Source organism: Salmo salar, chromosome ssa22, assembly GCF_905237065.1.
Source record: "Salmo salar chromosome ssa22, Ssal_v3.1, whole genome shotgun sequence".
NCBI classification, from domain to species: domain Eukaryota; kingdom Metazoa; phylum Chordata; class Actinopteri; order Salmoniformes; family Salmonidae; genus Salmo; species Salmo salar.
This window is the reverse complement of record NC_059463.1, coordinates 23,206,327-23,223,209: the sequence shown is the minus strand read 5'-3', so window position 1 is coordinate 23,223,209 and position 16,883 is coordinate 23,206,327. Positions and strand designations below refer to the sequence as shown.

General features: G+C 46.6%; 1 protein-coding gene across 9 annotated transcripts in view; it reads right to left on the bottom strand.

Annotated features, from left to right (window-relative positions):
• Nucleotides 1–16,883, bottom strand: part of ephb2b (eph receptor B2b) — a 171,504-nt gene that overhangs the window by 30,477 nt on the left and 124,144 nt on the right. For all 9 annotated transcript variants that reach the window (XM_045705124.1, XM_014166655.2, XM_045705126.1 and 6 more), the window contains exons 4-5: nt 11,226–11,381; nt 8,091–8,426 (exon numbers count right to left, since the gene is read on the bottom strand). In XM_045705124.1, coding sequence (XP_045561080.1) covers nt 8,091–8,426; nt 11,226–11,381 — 492 coding nt within the window. The remainder of the gene's footprint in view (nt 1–8,090; nt 8,427–11,225; nt 11,382–16,883) is intronic.

Genomic DNA, 16,883 nt, shown 5'->3' with positions numbered 1-16,883 from the left:
AAGCTCTTCAACCAGAAAATCAGGTTGTGCACAATCTCTTTTAGAGTCAGTTATTCTGACCTTTTATATTAACAAATTCCAAGCAAAGATGTTAAATTATTCATGACTTATGCTTTACTCACCATCTCCACAAGCACACTGTGGGCAATAACAACAGTGAATAAATGACTGCATTAGCGCAATTTATTTACACATTTCAGCATCAATCAGAGCTATTGTGGCCTACAACAATTAGTTCCATCCTCACATTATACAACCCCTTACACTCCACTGGGCCAAAAGGGCCAGACTTTTTAACCCTGCTTGGAACTCATGCAATCTCTATTGCCAACTTCTTTCAAAAATGTTCACAATTTAGTTAAACTCCAGACACAGTATATGATAAAACCTACTGCATGACCTTTGTTTTTATATTTTTGTCTTGCCAAAACATAATCAATAGGTTATTCATACAATTTTCATTTTGTCTGAATAAAATATGTAGCATTGTACAAAGTATTGATTTATGAATGTGGAGGGGGAAAAGGCTTAATAAAGTGCCAATCTATGCTCTAATTCTCTTAGGGCAGGAAGTAATTAAATGCATATTGAATGCGTAGTTTATCTAGCTAAAGTCATCTAACCCTACAGTCAGCTAGCTCTGCAGTCTGCATACCTAACGCCATATGCAAATAAAAATCACACAATCTCTGCTCTCTCTCCTTCCACTAGTTGGTCCTAAGTAGTAGCCACAGTCTGTGCGTACTGTGCTGGCTGGAGCCCCAGTGTGTAGAGCTGTGCCACTCTGTCAGGGCTGGGCTGTGCTCCAGGTGTCTACAGAGGCCTCCTGTCTGTCTGGTCGCCTGACCCACACTGGCACCTTCCATATGTGCCCTTCCTGACACCTTCTGTCACTGTCACACCGCACACCCTGCATCCTACGCTTGCTAGCCTGGCAGCCTTTCTCTGCCCACTTCCCTCTACTACTGAATGCTGGACACATTAGCAGCACTGAAGCACAACAGAGGCGTGGAAAACACCCCCTTTATTTAGAGCTGTAGTTTAGAAGGCATGAATATAAAAGCCAATCATAAGAGGAATTAACCTATGAAGAATCAAGAGTATCAAATTTGACCTTAAAGAGCTATTTTCATTGTTTTAGCTTGCTTTCATTTAGTTGTGGTGGCATTGGACAATGTCGCTACATTGGATAGAGCATAAACATTTCTTGGCAGAGGTTTACCGGGCCCTACACCAGTGTTCCTCAGCAATTCCCATTGGAGCAGCCAAGCCGTCCCAAGTGGCCTGGTTACAGTTTGTTCCTAGTGGCTTGGTTACAGTTTGTTCCAAGTGGCTTGGTTACAGTTTGTTCCTAGTGGCCTGGTTACAGCTTGTTCCTAGTGGCCTGGTTACAGTGTGTTCCTAGTGGCCTGGTTAGTTCATTCCTAGTGACCTGGTTACAGTTTGTTCCTAGTGGCCTGGTTACAGTTTGTTCCTAGTGGCCTGGTTACAGTTTGTTCCTAGTGGCCTGGTTATAGTTTGTTCCTAGTGGCCTGGTTACAGTTCATTCCTAGTGGCCTGGTTACAGTTTGTTCCTAGTGGCCTGGTTACAGTTTGTTCCTAGTGGCCTGGTTATAGTTTGTTCCTAGTGGCCTGGTTACAGTTTGTTCTTAGTGGCCTGGTTACCGTTTGTTCCTAGTGGCCTGGTTACTGTGCGTTCCTAGTGGCTTGGTTACAGTTTGTTCATAGTGGCCTGGTTACAGTTTGTTCCTAGTGGCCTGGTTACAGTTTGTTCCTAGTGGCTTGGTTACAGTTTGTTCCTAGTGGCCTGGTTACAGTTTGTTCCTAGTGGCTTGCTTACAGTTTGTTCCTAGTGGCTTGGTTACAGTTTGTTCCTAGTGGCCTGGTTACAGTTTGTTCCTAGTGGCTTGCTTACAGTTTGTTCCTAGTGGCCTGGATACAGTTTGTTCCTAGTGGCCTGGTTACAGTTTGTTCCTAGTGGGCTGGTTACAGTTTGTTCCTAGTGGCCTGGTTATAGTTTGTTCCTAGTGGCCTGGTTACAGTTCATTCCTAGTGGCCTGGTTACAGTTTGTTCCTAGTGGCCTGGTTACAGTTTGTTCTTATTGGCCTGGTTACAGTTTGTTCCTAGTGGCCTGGTTACAGTTTGTTCCTAGTGGCCTGGTTATAGTTTGTTCCTAGTGGCCTGGTTACAGTTCATTCCTAGTGGCCTGGTTACAGTTTGTTCCTAGTGGCCTGGTTATAGTTTGTTCCTAGTGGCCTGGTTACAGTTCATTCCTAGTGGCCTGGTTACAGTTCATTCCTAGTGGCCTGGTTACAGTTTGTTCCTAGTGGCCTGGTTACAGTGCGTTCCTAGTGGCTTGGTTACAGTTTGTTCCTAGTGGCCTGGTTACTGTGTGTTCCTAGTGGCCTGGTTACAGTTTGTTCCTAGTGGCCTGGTTACAGTGTGTTCCTAGTGGCTTGGTTACAGTTTGTTCCTAGTGGCCTGGTTACAGTTTGTTCCTAGTGGCCTGGTTAGAGTTTGTTCCTAGTGGCCTGGTTACAGTTTGTTCCTAGTGGCCTGGTTACAGTGTGTTCCTAGTGGCTTGGTTACAGTTTGTTCCTAGTGGCCTGGTTACAGTTTGTTCCTAGTGGCCTGGTTACAGTTTGTTCCTAGTGGCCTGGTTACAGTTTGTTCCTAGTGGCCTGGTTACAGTTTGTTCCCAGTGGCCTGGTTACAGTTTGTTCCTAGTGGCCTGGTTAGTTCATTCCTAGTGGTCTGGTTACAGTGTGCTCCTAGTGGCCTGGTTACAGTGTGTTCCTAGTGGCCTGGTTACAGTGTGTTCCTAGTGGCCTGGTTACAGTGTGTTCCTAGTGGCCTGGTTACAGTTTGTTCCTAGTGGCCTGGTTACAGTGTGTTCCTAGTGGCCTGGTTACAGTTTGTTCCTAGTGGCCTGGTTAGTTCATTCCTAGTGGCCTGGTTACAATGTGTTCTTAGTGGCCTGGTTACAGTTTTTTCCTACTGGCCTGGTAACAGTTTGTTCCTACTGGCCTGGTTAGTTCATTCCTAGTGGCCTGGTTACAGTTTGTTCCTAGTGGCCTGGTTACAGTTTGTTCCTCGTGGCCTGGTTAGTTCATTCCTAGTGGCCTGGTTAGTTCATTCCTAGTGGCCAGGTTGCAGTTTGTTCTTAGTGGCCTGGTTACAGTTTGTTCCTAGTGGCCTGGTTACAGTTTGTTCCTCGTGGCCTGGTTACAGTTTGTTCCTCGTGGCCTGGTTAGTTCATTCCTAGTGGCCTGGTTACAGTGTGTTCTTAGTGGCCTGGTTACAGTTTGTTCTTAGTGGCCTGGTTACAGTTTGTTCCTAATGGCCTGGTTACAGTTCATTCCTAGTGGCCTGGTTACAGTTTGTTCCAAGTGGCCTGGTGTAACGACTGCCGTCGCAAGAAAACCAAGATGCAGCGGAGGTTGTGTGTTCATCTTGATAATTTTATAAAAATGAACCACTACAAACAAAACACTTGATAGCAACGACAGCAAACAGTCCTGTCTGGTCCCAACTGAACAAAACAGAAAACAATCCCCCACAAAACCCAAAGGAAAAACCTGCTCCTTATGTGTGACTCCCAATCAACAACAACGAACTTCAGCTGTGCCTGATTGGGAGTCACACACACGGCCCAAAACAAAGAAATACAAAAAACCTAGAAAAAGAACATAGAACGCCCGTCCAATGTAACACCCTGGCCTAACCAAAATAAAGAACAAAAAACCTCTCTCTATGGCCAGGGCGTTACACCTGGTTACAGTTTGTTCCTAGTGACCTGGTTACAGTGTGTTCCTAGTGGCCTGGTTACATTTTGTTCCTAGTGGCCTGGTTAGTTCATTCCTAGTGGCCTGGTTACAGTTTGTTCTTAGTGGCCTGGTTACAGTTTGTTCTTAGTGGCCTGGTTACAGTTTGTTCTTAGTGGCCTGGTTACAGTTTGTTCCTAGTGGACTGGTTAGTTCATTCCTAGTGGCCTGGTTACAGTTTGTTCTTAGTGGCCTGGTTACAGTTTGTTCTTAGTGGCCTGGTTACAGTTTGTTCCTAGTGGACTGGTTAGTTCATTCCTAGTGGCCTGGTTACAGTTTGTTCTTAGTGGCCTGGTCACAGTTTGTTCTTAGTGGCCTGGTTACAGTTTGTTCCTAGTGGCCTGGTTAGTTCATTCCTAGTGGCCTGGTTACAGTTTGTTCTTAGTGGCCTGGTTACAGTTTGTTCCTAGTGGCCTGGTTAGTTCATTCCTAGTGGCCTGGTTACAGTTTGTTCTAAGTGGCCTGGTTATAGTTCGCCCTGGTAATTTAGGGGATAATTAAGTGGTGAATCTTCCCCAACTGTATGATAGTGGTGCGCCAGATTACAGCAGCCACCCATGAGCGGAGTAATGGGATTCAGTCCCACAATGAGCTGCTCACCCGATAAGAAACCAATTCAGTCGGTCTCCTTCCTCCCTGTATTAGCAGCAGCTTCCCTGGCTCACCTTCGGCTAATGATACGCCTAAACAAACATGTCCTCTACAATTTAATAGAGCTACACACAGTATAGAACATAGTCAGAAGCATAAATGAGTATATGGACTATGGAGGTCTGATTCATCAACTGCAGGGCTCCATGGAAGTCCCAGGCAGAATGCTAATGGTTTTGATTGAGGGATGAGGGAACATTGTTGCATCGACCATACGTACACTGTAACTATTGATAACCAGGGCAATCACTGTTGAGCAAAACATGACTATCCTCGCACCTACTGTAGAATCAATGTGATTCACTGCCTGTAAGGCAACACAAAATGGGACACTATCATTGATCATCTATACCATTCATTATCTATTTTGTGATTTGTGTAAAAGACTTCCCCGGCAGACATGACTGACACGGTGATAACATTAATTCCTCTCAGAACCACAATGTTTATCGGTCGCTCATTGAAAGCTCTGGTGATGGGCTTGTGTGTGTTCCTCATTTAATCAAACAGCCCTTCAGTGTGTGTGTGTGTGTGTGTGTCCGTGCATGTGTGTGTGTGTGTGTCTGACCAGAGACGTGAAGTGGACTTAGACTAGCGGTCTCTGTGTCTTTTAGAGCTCAGGACAAAATCACATGCTGCCAGTGAGATGTCAGGGATGTGTCTGGTTAAACACTTAAAGGGGGGTGGTGGGATTTTAGCAACCATTTTAACCCCTAGCAATGATGATGAGAGAGAGAGATTGTGTGTGTTATGAATGATTAACCCCCATTAATCATTATGAAAGAAAGCTAAAGGCTAGCTTTGTCTTCAGCCATTTGTCCCCTGTACCCCTAGCCACTCTACATGTGTGGGTTATCTGTGCCTTCCCACAGCCCAGGGGTGTCATTCCAGCCCCCGAGCAGACACCCAAAATAAACCATTGATTTTTTTTGCTCAATAAGGCCTTGTTAAGGTTGCTCCCGTGCCACACAGCTGATGAATCACTAAAGCAGTATAACCCAGGCAAGCAACTCCTGTATTAACATTCCAGATCTAATAGTATTACCAGAGGGTTGCAGACAGTATTCTGTGTCTGACGGTGGACTGAGGCATCACTACTCATCTGAGGGCTTGTCTCATCACTGCCCTCCTCTCTAACTCATCAAGTCATCGTCACACATTTGTGTCTCACTAAAGAAACTCCCACTCTGTTCTGCCACCCCCCCTCTGCCACAGACATGCTGCCTCAGTCACACCAAATTACCTCTCTCTCCCCCCCTCCCTTTTTTCACTCTCCCTACCTCTCTCTTCTCTCCCTTTCAGTCTTTCTCTCTCTCTTTCTCTTTTCATTGTTTATAGGCCCACCATTAAATATTATGGAAAACATTGCGTTGATCATCTCTTTTCAATATTTGATGGAGGAGAAAAGCTGATCATTAGTGAATAGTTTGGTTGTGACTCATCATTATGAGGATTTCTGGGCTATTTATCAAGGCCAAAATCAGAACCCTTTCTGATTTTGTGGGAATTAGTCATATCCTCACAAAACAAGCTTCACTTTATTATGTGACTGACTCTACAGTATGAAAATAAATACTGCACTATTAGGCAACCATGCACGTCCTCAGTCACAGAAAAACTGTTGATGAGCATAACAGAGTGTGGTGGGGGTTACAGTATGTGTAATGTGCTTGATTGGGGGTGGTGAATGAGAACTTACCCTCGTCTCTTCACACCCTGTTCGTTTCCACCTCGTCAACAAATTCCAACAGCCGAGGATGGGAGTCGTTCACATGAGGAGAACTTTCACGCCAGTCACATCCAATTTACTTAATTATTTGTTTCTTTCAAGCCCCCAGCACATAGCTTTAGGTTCCAAACGTGTCTGATTAACAAAAATGCACACACACACACATACACATACACACACACTCACACTCACGCACACTCACTTTCTCTCTGTAAAGTAAGGGGGAGGTGCGGGGCCGGCACTGCTAATTAGGGGTGACATGATGTTTATGTAACCTCCATGCTTCCCAAACCAGACACAATTACGGGCCCCTGGTCCCACTGACCCCGGCCCCAGCCCACTGTGGAACCACACAGCACTGCCCCTCTGTCCTAGGCAGGACCCAGGCTGGTCACAGGGCAGGGGGAGGGGAGTGAGCCAGAGTTCAGTCTCTTTAACAGCTCTCTCTGACGGGAGCTCTGGAGCTGTAATACAAAGTGACGGCCACTTCAGTGCAGAGCCCCCCAATTTCCGCCAGGACTCTATGGCAGGGGAAGGGGGAGAAGGCTGGGGCAGGGGTGGTAGACTTGTTGTGGCCCAGTGTGTGAGAGTTAAGGCAGGGGCCTCATTAGAAGGCTTTACTGCACTCTGAGGCCCTCATTACCCCCCCACCCCCCGCCACCTCCCACATACACACACACTAACCACTTACTTCAAAACACACCATCAAAAAGAGGTAGTTCTTTCAATTCAAGCATCCATTTTAAACACAAGTTATATTAATAACTCAGAGAGATGTTTTTAAGCATTATTGTTTGACTGACTACAGGATGCAACCTACTAGTATTGCATGCTGCTTTAAAAACAAATCTGATTAAAATGTGTTGAAATGTGCTGTATGAGGCCCATATAGTGTATCCCACAGAATGCATAACTGTTTCTTCCTTTTCAATGCCTTTTATCTTACATGCATCTCTGCAAACTTCCTCGCTTGAATCATAGTGAGTCACATCCACGTAAGAACTTAAGTAGGAGGGAGAAGTTTTATATGTCCACTTTAATAATCCACAGTAACACAGGGCCTTGGGGAGCTCAGTCATAGAAGGCCAGTCAGATGAGAGATGACAGGCACTTACTCATACTGCCAACAGGACACAAAGCCCTGGCGTAGATAAAGCCTGTAGCCCGTATCCCCGCTCATCAGTGCTCAGGCAGCACAGCCTGGCACACCAAATGATGCGTCTCATACAGACAATTAAAGAGCAAATCAATTCTGCTGCTTGGATTAAATAATGGAGGCGCAGTCATTTACAACCACAAAGCACACCGTGGAAAACATGCACGGTTACCATAGTTACAGGGGACATTGATTGCAGCATGTTTCTCCAAGATCCCACAGATGAAAAAGTTAGGCCAATCACAAACAGACCTGTTTTTCATTAGAGGTTATTATTCACTGAAAATACAATGGCTTCTTACTAATCTTCCCATTACTATTTTGGGTGCAGTTTTTAAGGCAGCTCGTAGAGGGCATGAGGATCATAGTGAATTCAAGGCTTATTACCAAAGACTTCATAAACTTAATAAGTAACACTAGAACTGAGTGGCTGGATGAAGCAAGGGCCTGAGATGTTAGGACTGCAATCACCACGCAGAAGTCAGGGGAGACAGGAGGGAGTGTAGTGCTCACTACGCTGAGCTACTCTGTCTGAGAGCCCTGATGAGGTCACACTCTGAGGACCAACAGGCCATCAAACCCTGCCTGTGACGTCATCAACAATCCTTTCACTCCTGTTTAAGAACAAATATGCATACTTCCTCCACACTAAAGGAATATTGTGCGTGTGTGTGTGTGTGTGTGTGCCTGCGAGAGAGACATAGAGAGCATAAGGAAGAGTGTACTCACCAGCCTGGTTGGTTGTGATGTTGACGGAGGAGTACTGTGGTGAGTAGGGGCTCTGCTCGGAGACCCCATTGACGGCCTGCACCTCGAAGGTGTACTGTGTATGCGCCAGCAGGTCACTGATGTAAACACGGGGCTCTGTCAGACCCAGCTGGCGGGGTACAAACTGGACATTGTCCCCACAGCGTGTGCAGCCTCCCCGGCCCCCTCCACAGCTCTTACAGATGATGTTGAAGACCACATCCTCACGGCCACCTGACTCCCTAGGAGGCTGCCACTCCAGTATCAGAGACGTCTCGTTCACGATAGACAGAACGTTCTGAGGAGCCGACGGCACCGCTGGAAACACACAGACAAGAGACAGTCAACTGAGATGGTTTCTGTTTGGAATGTGAGAAGCATTTACAGTAGTCTCATACACTACATTACCAAAAGTATGTGGTCGCCTGCTCTTCGAAATATTTCATTCCAAAATCATGGGCATTAATTTTAAGTTTGGTCCCCCCCTTTGCTGCTATAACAGCCTCCACTCTTCTGGGAAGGCTTTCCACTAGATGTCGGAACATTGCTGCAGGGACTTGCTTCCATTCAGCCACAAGAGCATTAGTGAGGTCGGGCACTGATGTTGGATGATTAGGCCTGGCACACAGTCGGCGTTCCAATTCATTCCGAAGGTGTTTGATGGGGTTGAGGTCAGGGCTCTGTGCAGACCAGTCAAATTCTTCCACACTGATCTCGACAAACCATTTCTGTAGGACCTCGCTTTATGCACGGTGGCATTGTCATGCTAAAACACGAAAGGGCCTTCCCCAAACTGTTGCCACAAAGTTGGGTGCACAAAATCGTCAAGAATGTCATTGTATGCTGTAGGATTAAGATTTCCCTTCACTGGAACAAAGGGGCCTAGCCCAAACCATAAAAAAACAGCCCCAGACCATTATTCCTCCTCCACCAAACATTACAGTTAGCACTATGCATTCTGGCAGGTAGTGTTCTCCTGGCATTTGGCAAATGCAGATTCATCCGTTGGACTGCCAGATGGTGAAGCGTGATTCATCACTCTAGAGAATGTGTTTCATTGCGCTGACATTGCTTCCAGAGGCAGTTGGGAACTCGGTAGTGAGTGCTGCAACTGAGGACAGACGTGCTATGTGCTTCAGCACTCGGCGGTGCCGTTCTGTGAGCTTGTGTGGCCTACCACTTTGCGGCTGTGCCATTTTTGCTCCTAGATGTTTCCACTTCACAATAACAGCACTTGCAGCTCCAGCAGGGCAGAAATTTGACGAACTGACTTGTTGGTAAGGTGGCATCCTATGGCGGTGCCATGTTGAAAGTCACTGAGCTCTTCAGTAAGGCCATTCTACTGCCAATGTTTGTCTATGAAGATTGCATGGCTGTGTGCTCGATTTTATACACCTGACAGCAACGGGTGTGGCTGAAATAGCCGAATCCACTAATTTGAAGGGGTGTTCGTACTTTTGTATATATAGTGTATGTGGAGTGTGGTTTGTCTACAGATTTAAGGTGTAAGAAAAACTAATGGACTCAATGTACTCTAGTTAGTTCAAAAGAACTACTTCATGACATTTAATTCAGATGTTGGCAGGGGAATTAAGTTTCTTGTGTCCTTGGAGTTGTTGAGGGTAGGAATACCAGAGCCAGTATCACTCTACTCAAATAACCCTTTCACTGGAGGAGAGAGAACCCACACTCCCACAAATACAGTACAGTCTCTTTGAGGTCTTTGCCTGGTATGCTCAACTAAATCCTTCCCCCAGGAAGCCCATTTAAACACACTGGACATCAACATGAAGATAGGATGACTTTTCATGTCCATGTTGTCACATATTTGTTTCAATCTGTTGGTTATGTATGGCAGAGCATCATACATACTGCAGGACAGAGAAAGTGACTGTTGCTCATACACAACCACTACTTATAGAGGTATTACTGGTTGAAAGTAACATTCCCCATGGCATCACATTTGACTGACAGCCCAAACAAACACACAATGAGTACTGTTTATCTTTTACGGGCATGTGCAGCTAATTAGGGAGGATGCCCTCTCCAGGGCTAATGAGATAAACAACAAAATTCCCCCTGCCCATAAACTCGTAAACCTGAATTGATCACTTATTTAACCGCCCTTTTAATTGGCTCCCATTAACAGACCTCCAGGCCTGGAGCAGTGCCCATCGAGGCCCTCTGTGTGTGTGTCTCTCTCTCTCTCGCTCTCTCTCTCTCTCTCTCTCTCTCTCTCTCTCTATCTCTCTCTCTCTCTCTCTCACGCAAAACAGCCTCCCAAACATCGTCTCTTTCCTGGGGAGGGCTGGAATGGGCGGCTAATGGCCCCTGTTAGCTTGAGGGCCACTCAGATGGGCCCGTTTCCCTCCTTTTAATCATCCCGGGCCTGCTGCGTTTAATACCAGCGACGTGACGCTGCTTTCTCATTCACAACAGCTGCTCTGTTCCCAGAGCCGGGCTTATGCAAATCTCCTTTGTTGGAGGCGCTCAAATATTTCTGTCCCTCTCCCTTTCACAGAGGAGGGAAGGAGAAAAAAAATCAGCCACGGTTGTGAAAGGAGCTCTCTCTCTCTCTCTCTCTCTCTCTCTCTCTCTCTCTCTCTCTCTCTCTCTCTCTCTCTCTCTCTCTCTCTCTCTCTCTCTCTCTCTCTCAGCACACTATATATACTGCATATTCCTCTCTCTCCCTCTCTGTGTTCATGTCTTCCCCTTAATCTTTATCCCGCTTGTGTTCTCTTTCTCTTTTCTTAGACCCTCCGTTAACCACAAATTCAAATGGCTTCATTGGCATGACAAGAGGAATCTAGGCCTAGTCTATTTTCCCTGTCTGTCCCACTACAATGCTGCATGGCCTGGCCCAGTAACCTCTGCTCTGGCTGAGGGCAGCAGGGCTCTGTGATGTGAGGTGGGGAGGCTGGCCTATGTGTTTTGGGCCAGACCTGTTGGCAGTGCTGGGTGTATGTGAGGGACTGCTCTCTGACAGGCCTCCTCTGTTTCTGCTCAGAGAGGCTCTGGTGTCCTTTGATCTTTGATTCCTCTCAGTTCCTCAGGACCAGGGTGTGAAATTAAAAGAGTGTGTTTGTGTGTGTGTGTGTGTTGGTCGATAGTACATACTTGTGCAGGGCATCTGGAAGGGATCTGAGTCAGTGCGATAGTAACCGTTGCGGCACACACAGTTAGTGGCTCCTTCGTTGGTGGTGCGGCTGTTGATTGGACACTGCATGCAGGATACATCACCCTGTATAGGCTTGAAGAAGCCTGATGGACAAGCTGGGATAAAAACAGAGAGAGAGAGAGAGAGAGAGAGAGAGAGATGAGATATGAACATATCCCCATTTACATACTGTATTTCATGTTTGGTCAGTTTTATTCCCTGTTTGGCTTCATCTCACTTTACGAGACATGCGGTCCAGAGACCACAATGCAAAAGAGACAAACACTGATCACAGTTGAGCAAAAATATATATTAGTGCATCCTCCTCGCATGTGAGGGTTTCTCTGTGGAGATGACAACATAACATGTACAGTACTGTGTTTTACTTTAATTATTCAGCGTGCTCACAGTACACTAATTGCCTGAGACTCTCTGGAGTGGTCTACTTCCTGTTAAGTGCTCTTTAAAGGTCCTCTACTCTTGCTGGGAGAGTGGCAGGAAAACTTACAGCCATGGTTAGGGGTGGTGATCACACACTACTGTAACAAAACTGTGTGTGTGTGTGTGTGTGTGTGTGTGTGTGTGTGTGTGTGTGTGTGTGTGTGTGTGTGTGTGTGTGTGTGTGTGTGTGTGTGTGTGTGTGTGTGTGTGTGTGTGTGCGCATGTGCGCATGTGTGTGCGTGTTTGTGCGTGTGTGTGCATGCGTACGCATGTAAAAAGCAGTCAAGCACTACCATTTACAGTGAAACTCACTCTCCCTGAAATCCTCTTCATCCTTACCTCAGTTACCCCCACTCCCGCCACACACACACACACACACACACACACACACACACACACACACACACACACACACACACACACACTGTGGAACCCTTCCCAGAATGCACAGCAGCCCCTGCTCTAGCACCATGTCAAGAGCTGTTTGTGTACTGGGGCCAAACCAGCTGAGGTTGGTATAGCTTGAGATAATCACCACCCACCTCCCTCCCTGTCTCCCCATCCGTAAAATGAGGAAATGGAGTATTGTGGGGACTCGCTACGAGCTAAAGTCATACATGAAGAATCCACACACAGGAGATGCCACACTCATGAATGACCTTCACAAAGTTATGAATGTCCTTATGCCAATGCTAGCTGAGAACTACCCTGTGATACATTATGTAACATTGGGATTGCAAAAAAAAACATCTGGAGGGATCCTTATCCTGTTGAATACTCTGCACCATAACCCATCTCACAAACTCTCACTATGTTCCATATCTAGGAATAATAAAACCGTCATTTCCCTATCATCCCTGGTCTGAGCTGCCAATTACAGCTGGATTAAAGTGTGTGTCATATGGAAACGTCTGCAGCTGGAACTTTATTTGGAGAAGGTCAAATCACAAGGCAGGATAAGTCTGGGTTCAATCCCACTGTTTATACTAGGAAGACATATACCAGTTCCCAGTGACCATGCTGGAACACCATGCTGGAGCAGGATTACTGCTCTTTTCCAATCCCAACTCCCCACAAACTCCCTGGAAAACACATCTCAATCATCATCCTCTGTCCAAAACTGCTGCACACACTAGAGCACTGCTGTGCTTTAGTAGCCCAATCCCTGGCCCTGGCCCATCAAACTCAGATTCCCTCGAAAAAAGTGTCACACACACAGAGGAACATTTTCAGTGACGCTGATGCATCCTGTGGAAAGATCATTGTCATAAACATCAGCCGCAGGAAGCAGTATTAGGGATAAAACGGAGGAAATCTGATCAAGCTCTTCAATAAATATTAGTCTCAATATATTTTTCTTCTCCTGTGACTGATGGGGGAAAGTGACCTGGTACAGAGTGAAACATGAGGCCAGCACATTCACACTGCCAGTCACCAGAGTCACTGAATGAGGCCCCAGCTACAGATCTGTGGATTGGGACTGAGACTAAAGAACACAGTGGTCTATGGCAGTGAAGAGCTCAGAGGAGCGCCACCAAAGAAAATAGCAGAAAGAGCTAGCGAGAGGTAAAGGGGAAGGGGTGGAGCAGAGGAGAGAAGAAGAGAAAGACAGAAGGCAGTAGGCGGCGCTTAGGTTTGAGTAATGGGTGTTTAGGGCAAGCATGTTTTATATGGAAGAGGGAGTTGGGAAGGGGGCACAGTGTCAACAACTAGGCCTATTGTCTATTGTTTGGTAGCCAGATATGGCCAGGTATGGCTTTTTCTGTCTTTATTGTTCCTACTGTCCTGTAGCGTCCATGACAAGAGACAGAGAGATAGAGAGACTGACAGACAAAGACACAGACAGACTGACAGAGAAACAGACAGACCAGGCTGTGTTAGGTGTGGGGCTCAGCTTGTCACCACCAGGCCCTTATATCTTTTTTGGGGGGGGGGGATTCCACCAGTCTTTCAAGAGGCTGTGTTGGAGGGCTGGGGCGCTGCTCGGTGTCAGATGTAGCCTGTGGACAAGTACATAGCTCTGATTAAAAAGCAGATCAGCGCTTTGATTCCCTCCTCACTCAGATTGGTACTGTTGAGCTGTTTGATCACAATCTCCCTCGTATCGCTCAGTCAACATGCAATGGCTAAAGCCTTATTATGATGCAGCTTCAGACATCCCTCTGGCAAGGGGAGGTAATAATGAGGGGAATATTCATTCCTGGAGTTTTATTTTCCCTCCTTTTATTCTTTTAAAATATATGTCTCTATTAATATCCTTAAATAAATAAGCACGTTTTCTCAGCTTTCTGGATTTTGACAGAAGTGATGAAACACTGCATTAAGTCAAGAAGAAAAGGCGCACAGAAACATTCTAATGGAATTTATAAACACTTCAGATTTAATTTAGTGTCAGCTGTGTCAAAGGGTCCAGATCACCTCAAAGTGGTTCCAGGCACACGCCAAGAAAGGAAAAGCTTGGCTGTCACATCTCAATGACTGCTGTTCTCCAGAGCAGAGGCAACACAGTGACTGGCAAGAGTCCAACCCTTTCTGTCTGTGTTATGAACTTTAATAACACATCCTGACATAAAGAATTTATTTGGGAGTACTGTTGACTCACTGTATAAAAAGGGTATTGTGAGAGGTAAGTCCTCCGTGCCAGGGAGCCAGTCAGGTTTTACAGCTGGTAATTTGCTGGTTGTTTCAAAGTCTTCCCGGAAGTTTCAGCCAGGCAAATTTATGTTAATGGTAAGAGAGAACCTGCAGCTCAGAGCCACTGTATCCAGCCTAGTCTGTGTGAAAAGGTGGGGCTCCATTGTTTTCAGTGGCAGTGCCGATGATGAAGCCAGCCACTCTACTGGAAGCATTCTGAGCTGACAGTGCATCTGGCTTCTCCAGCTCAGTTTGAACACACACACACACAAGCACACACACGTGCACGTACAGACACATACAGTACATGCACACACATGTACACAAACGCACTGACGCACACACACACACACACACACACACACACACACACACACACACACACACACACACACACACACACACACAGAAATATATGCAGGCAGCACAGCAGCAGAACGGTGTGCCCAGACAGTCAGGAAGAACCCAAACAAAGGCTGGGCATTTGACATTTCCATCATGGCTGTCTGAGCTGTGCAGTGCCTCACCATGGCCAGGGAATCATCTGGCTGATAACAGCCACTAATCCAGCCAGAGGCATGTCTATTGAGAGAAACCCATGACCTGTTCCACACCTCTCCCGTCCCCGTCCCCGTCCCCCAGCAACCCCGCCCGACAGAGAGGTCCTTTGTCCACACCCCCCACGCCCTCTCCTGTTTCCCCATTCCTCCTATTCAGCTGCTTCAAAACCAGCCCCCAAAAATGCTGAATTTAATGAAAGAAGCATTCAAAAAGAGACAAGGGAGAGAAAGGGGTAAGGTGTGTGTGCGTGTGTGCGTGTTCATTACGTGTGAGTGCGAAAGACAAAAGGCTGGAGGGGAAAGAACTGGAGGTGTGAGGTTTTGTTAGCGCAGCAGAAAAAAAGTGCTGAAAGCTGTGAAAATGGGCAGAGTCACAGGGCTTCTCTGTGTGGACGTTTTCTATTGTCACAGAGAGAGAGGGCCACTGTAGGGAGCGATGGGCTTGGTCGTCATGGCACTTCTGCTTTCTGTTTACTGTCTGTCTACTGTATAAACAATTTGGATCACTGGGAAAAATAGATCAGATGTTATCCCTTAATAAGGATAGACCATAAAGAGAGAGGGGCTGTTTTGTACCATACTCAGTGTCCGATGAAGGAGCAAATCAGATCCAAATTAGAAGAGCAAAAACTGTTAGCTATAATATGGACAGCGAATACACTTGTACTGTTCTGAATCCTGAGATGTTTACTCTGCAGTGGTCACATGTGAGGAGGAGCTAACCTTGTGATGGGCCAGCCAGCTGTGCAAGTCATGGCCACAAGTTAACCTAAGGAGAGCATCCATATTGTAGGTAGGGTGTGTAGGTAAAGCCAGTCTGGCCCCTTCATGCCGACCCTTCGATAGGGAACACACTTCTATTTGGCTGAGCAGTGACACACAGGGCCCCAGAATTCAATTAGGGCCTGGGCCGCGCCAGCTAATTCAATCAGGGCGGTGTGAAAGCAATTAGACGACTGGCATTCGCTTCACCCCACACACAGGCACAAATTAGATATTCACTTCCCTCTCTAGGTTTCCCTGTCTGATGCAATTAGCGTGCCTGTATCTCGACGTGGCTCGCACTGGGGAGCAGGGTGTGAGGGTGACCAATGACCTACTGGGCGTAAATTAAGCTTCTCTCCACCTCCTGGACAGGACAGGAACACTTCCTGTGTGAGTAAGTCGGACGCCCACTTGCACTACTAAGGAGAGGAGAGGGCTGGACTTCACAGTGATTCAGAGGCTGGGGTCAGAACAGCAGCCTTCACTGGTTGTGCAGTCCCCTCAAGGCCCAGTGAGTGATGTCTGCTTTCATCTTACATTCTATCCATGTGTGTGAAGACTGCACATGTATGTAAGTCTATGTTGTCGTTGTGTATTAATTATGCATGAATGTGTGTGTGTGAGTGTGTGTGTGTATCTGCAGAAGGATCTGGCAGGTGGGAGGTGAGTCATTGTCAGTGCCCCTGCTCTAAGCTATGTTCCTCTACAGTTGTCAGTGAGCTCTCCTCAGACAGCATCCAACCCAAATCCACCCAGCGGGCACCATGGAGACAGATTAGGTGCTACGGCGGAGCCCGTGTGAGCAGGAGATTAGTAGGAAACGTGTGAGACACCTGGGAAATGGCCTCTCAACAGCTGGAGAGGGGAGGGCCCAGGCTCACAATACAGACTAGAAAGCCGGCACATGTCCCAACACACACACACACACACACTAGAGGTCGACCAATTAATCGGAATGGCCGATTAATTAGGGCCGATTTCATGTTTTCATAACAATCGGAAATCGGTATTTTTGGACGCCGATTTGGCCGATTTAAATTATTATAATTTTTTGTAGACCTTTATTTAACTAGGCAAGTCAGTTAAGAACACATTCTTATTTTCAATGACGGCCTAGGAACGGTGGGTTATCTGCCTTGTTCAGGGGCAGAACGACAGATTTTTACCTTGTCAGCTCAGGGATTCAATCTTGCAACCTTTCGGTTAACTAGTCCAACA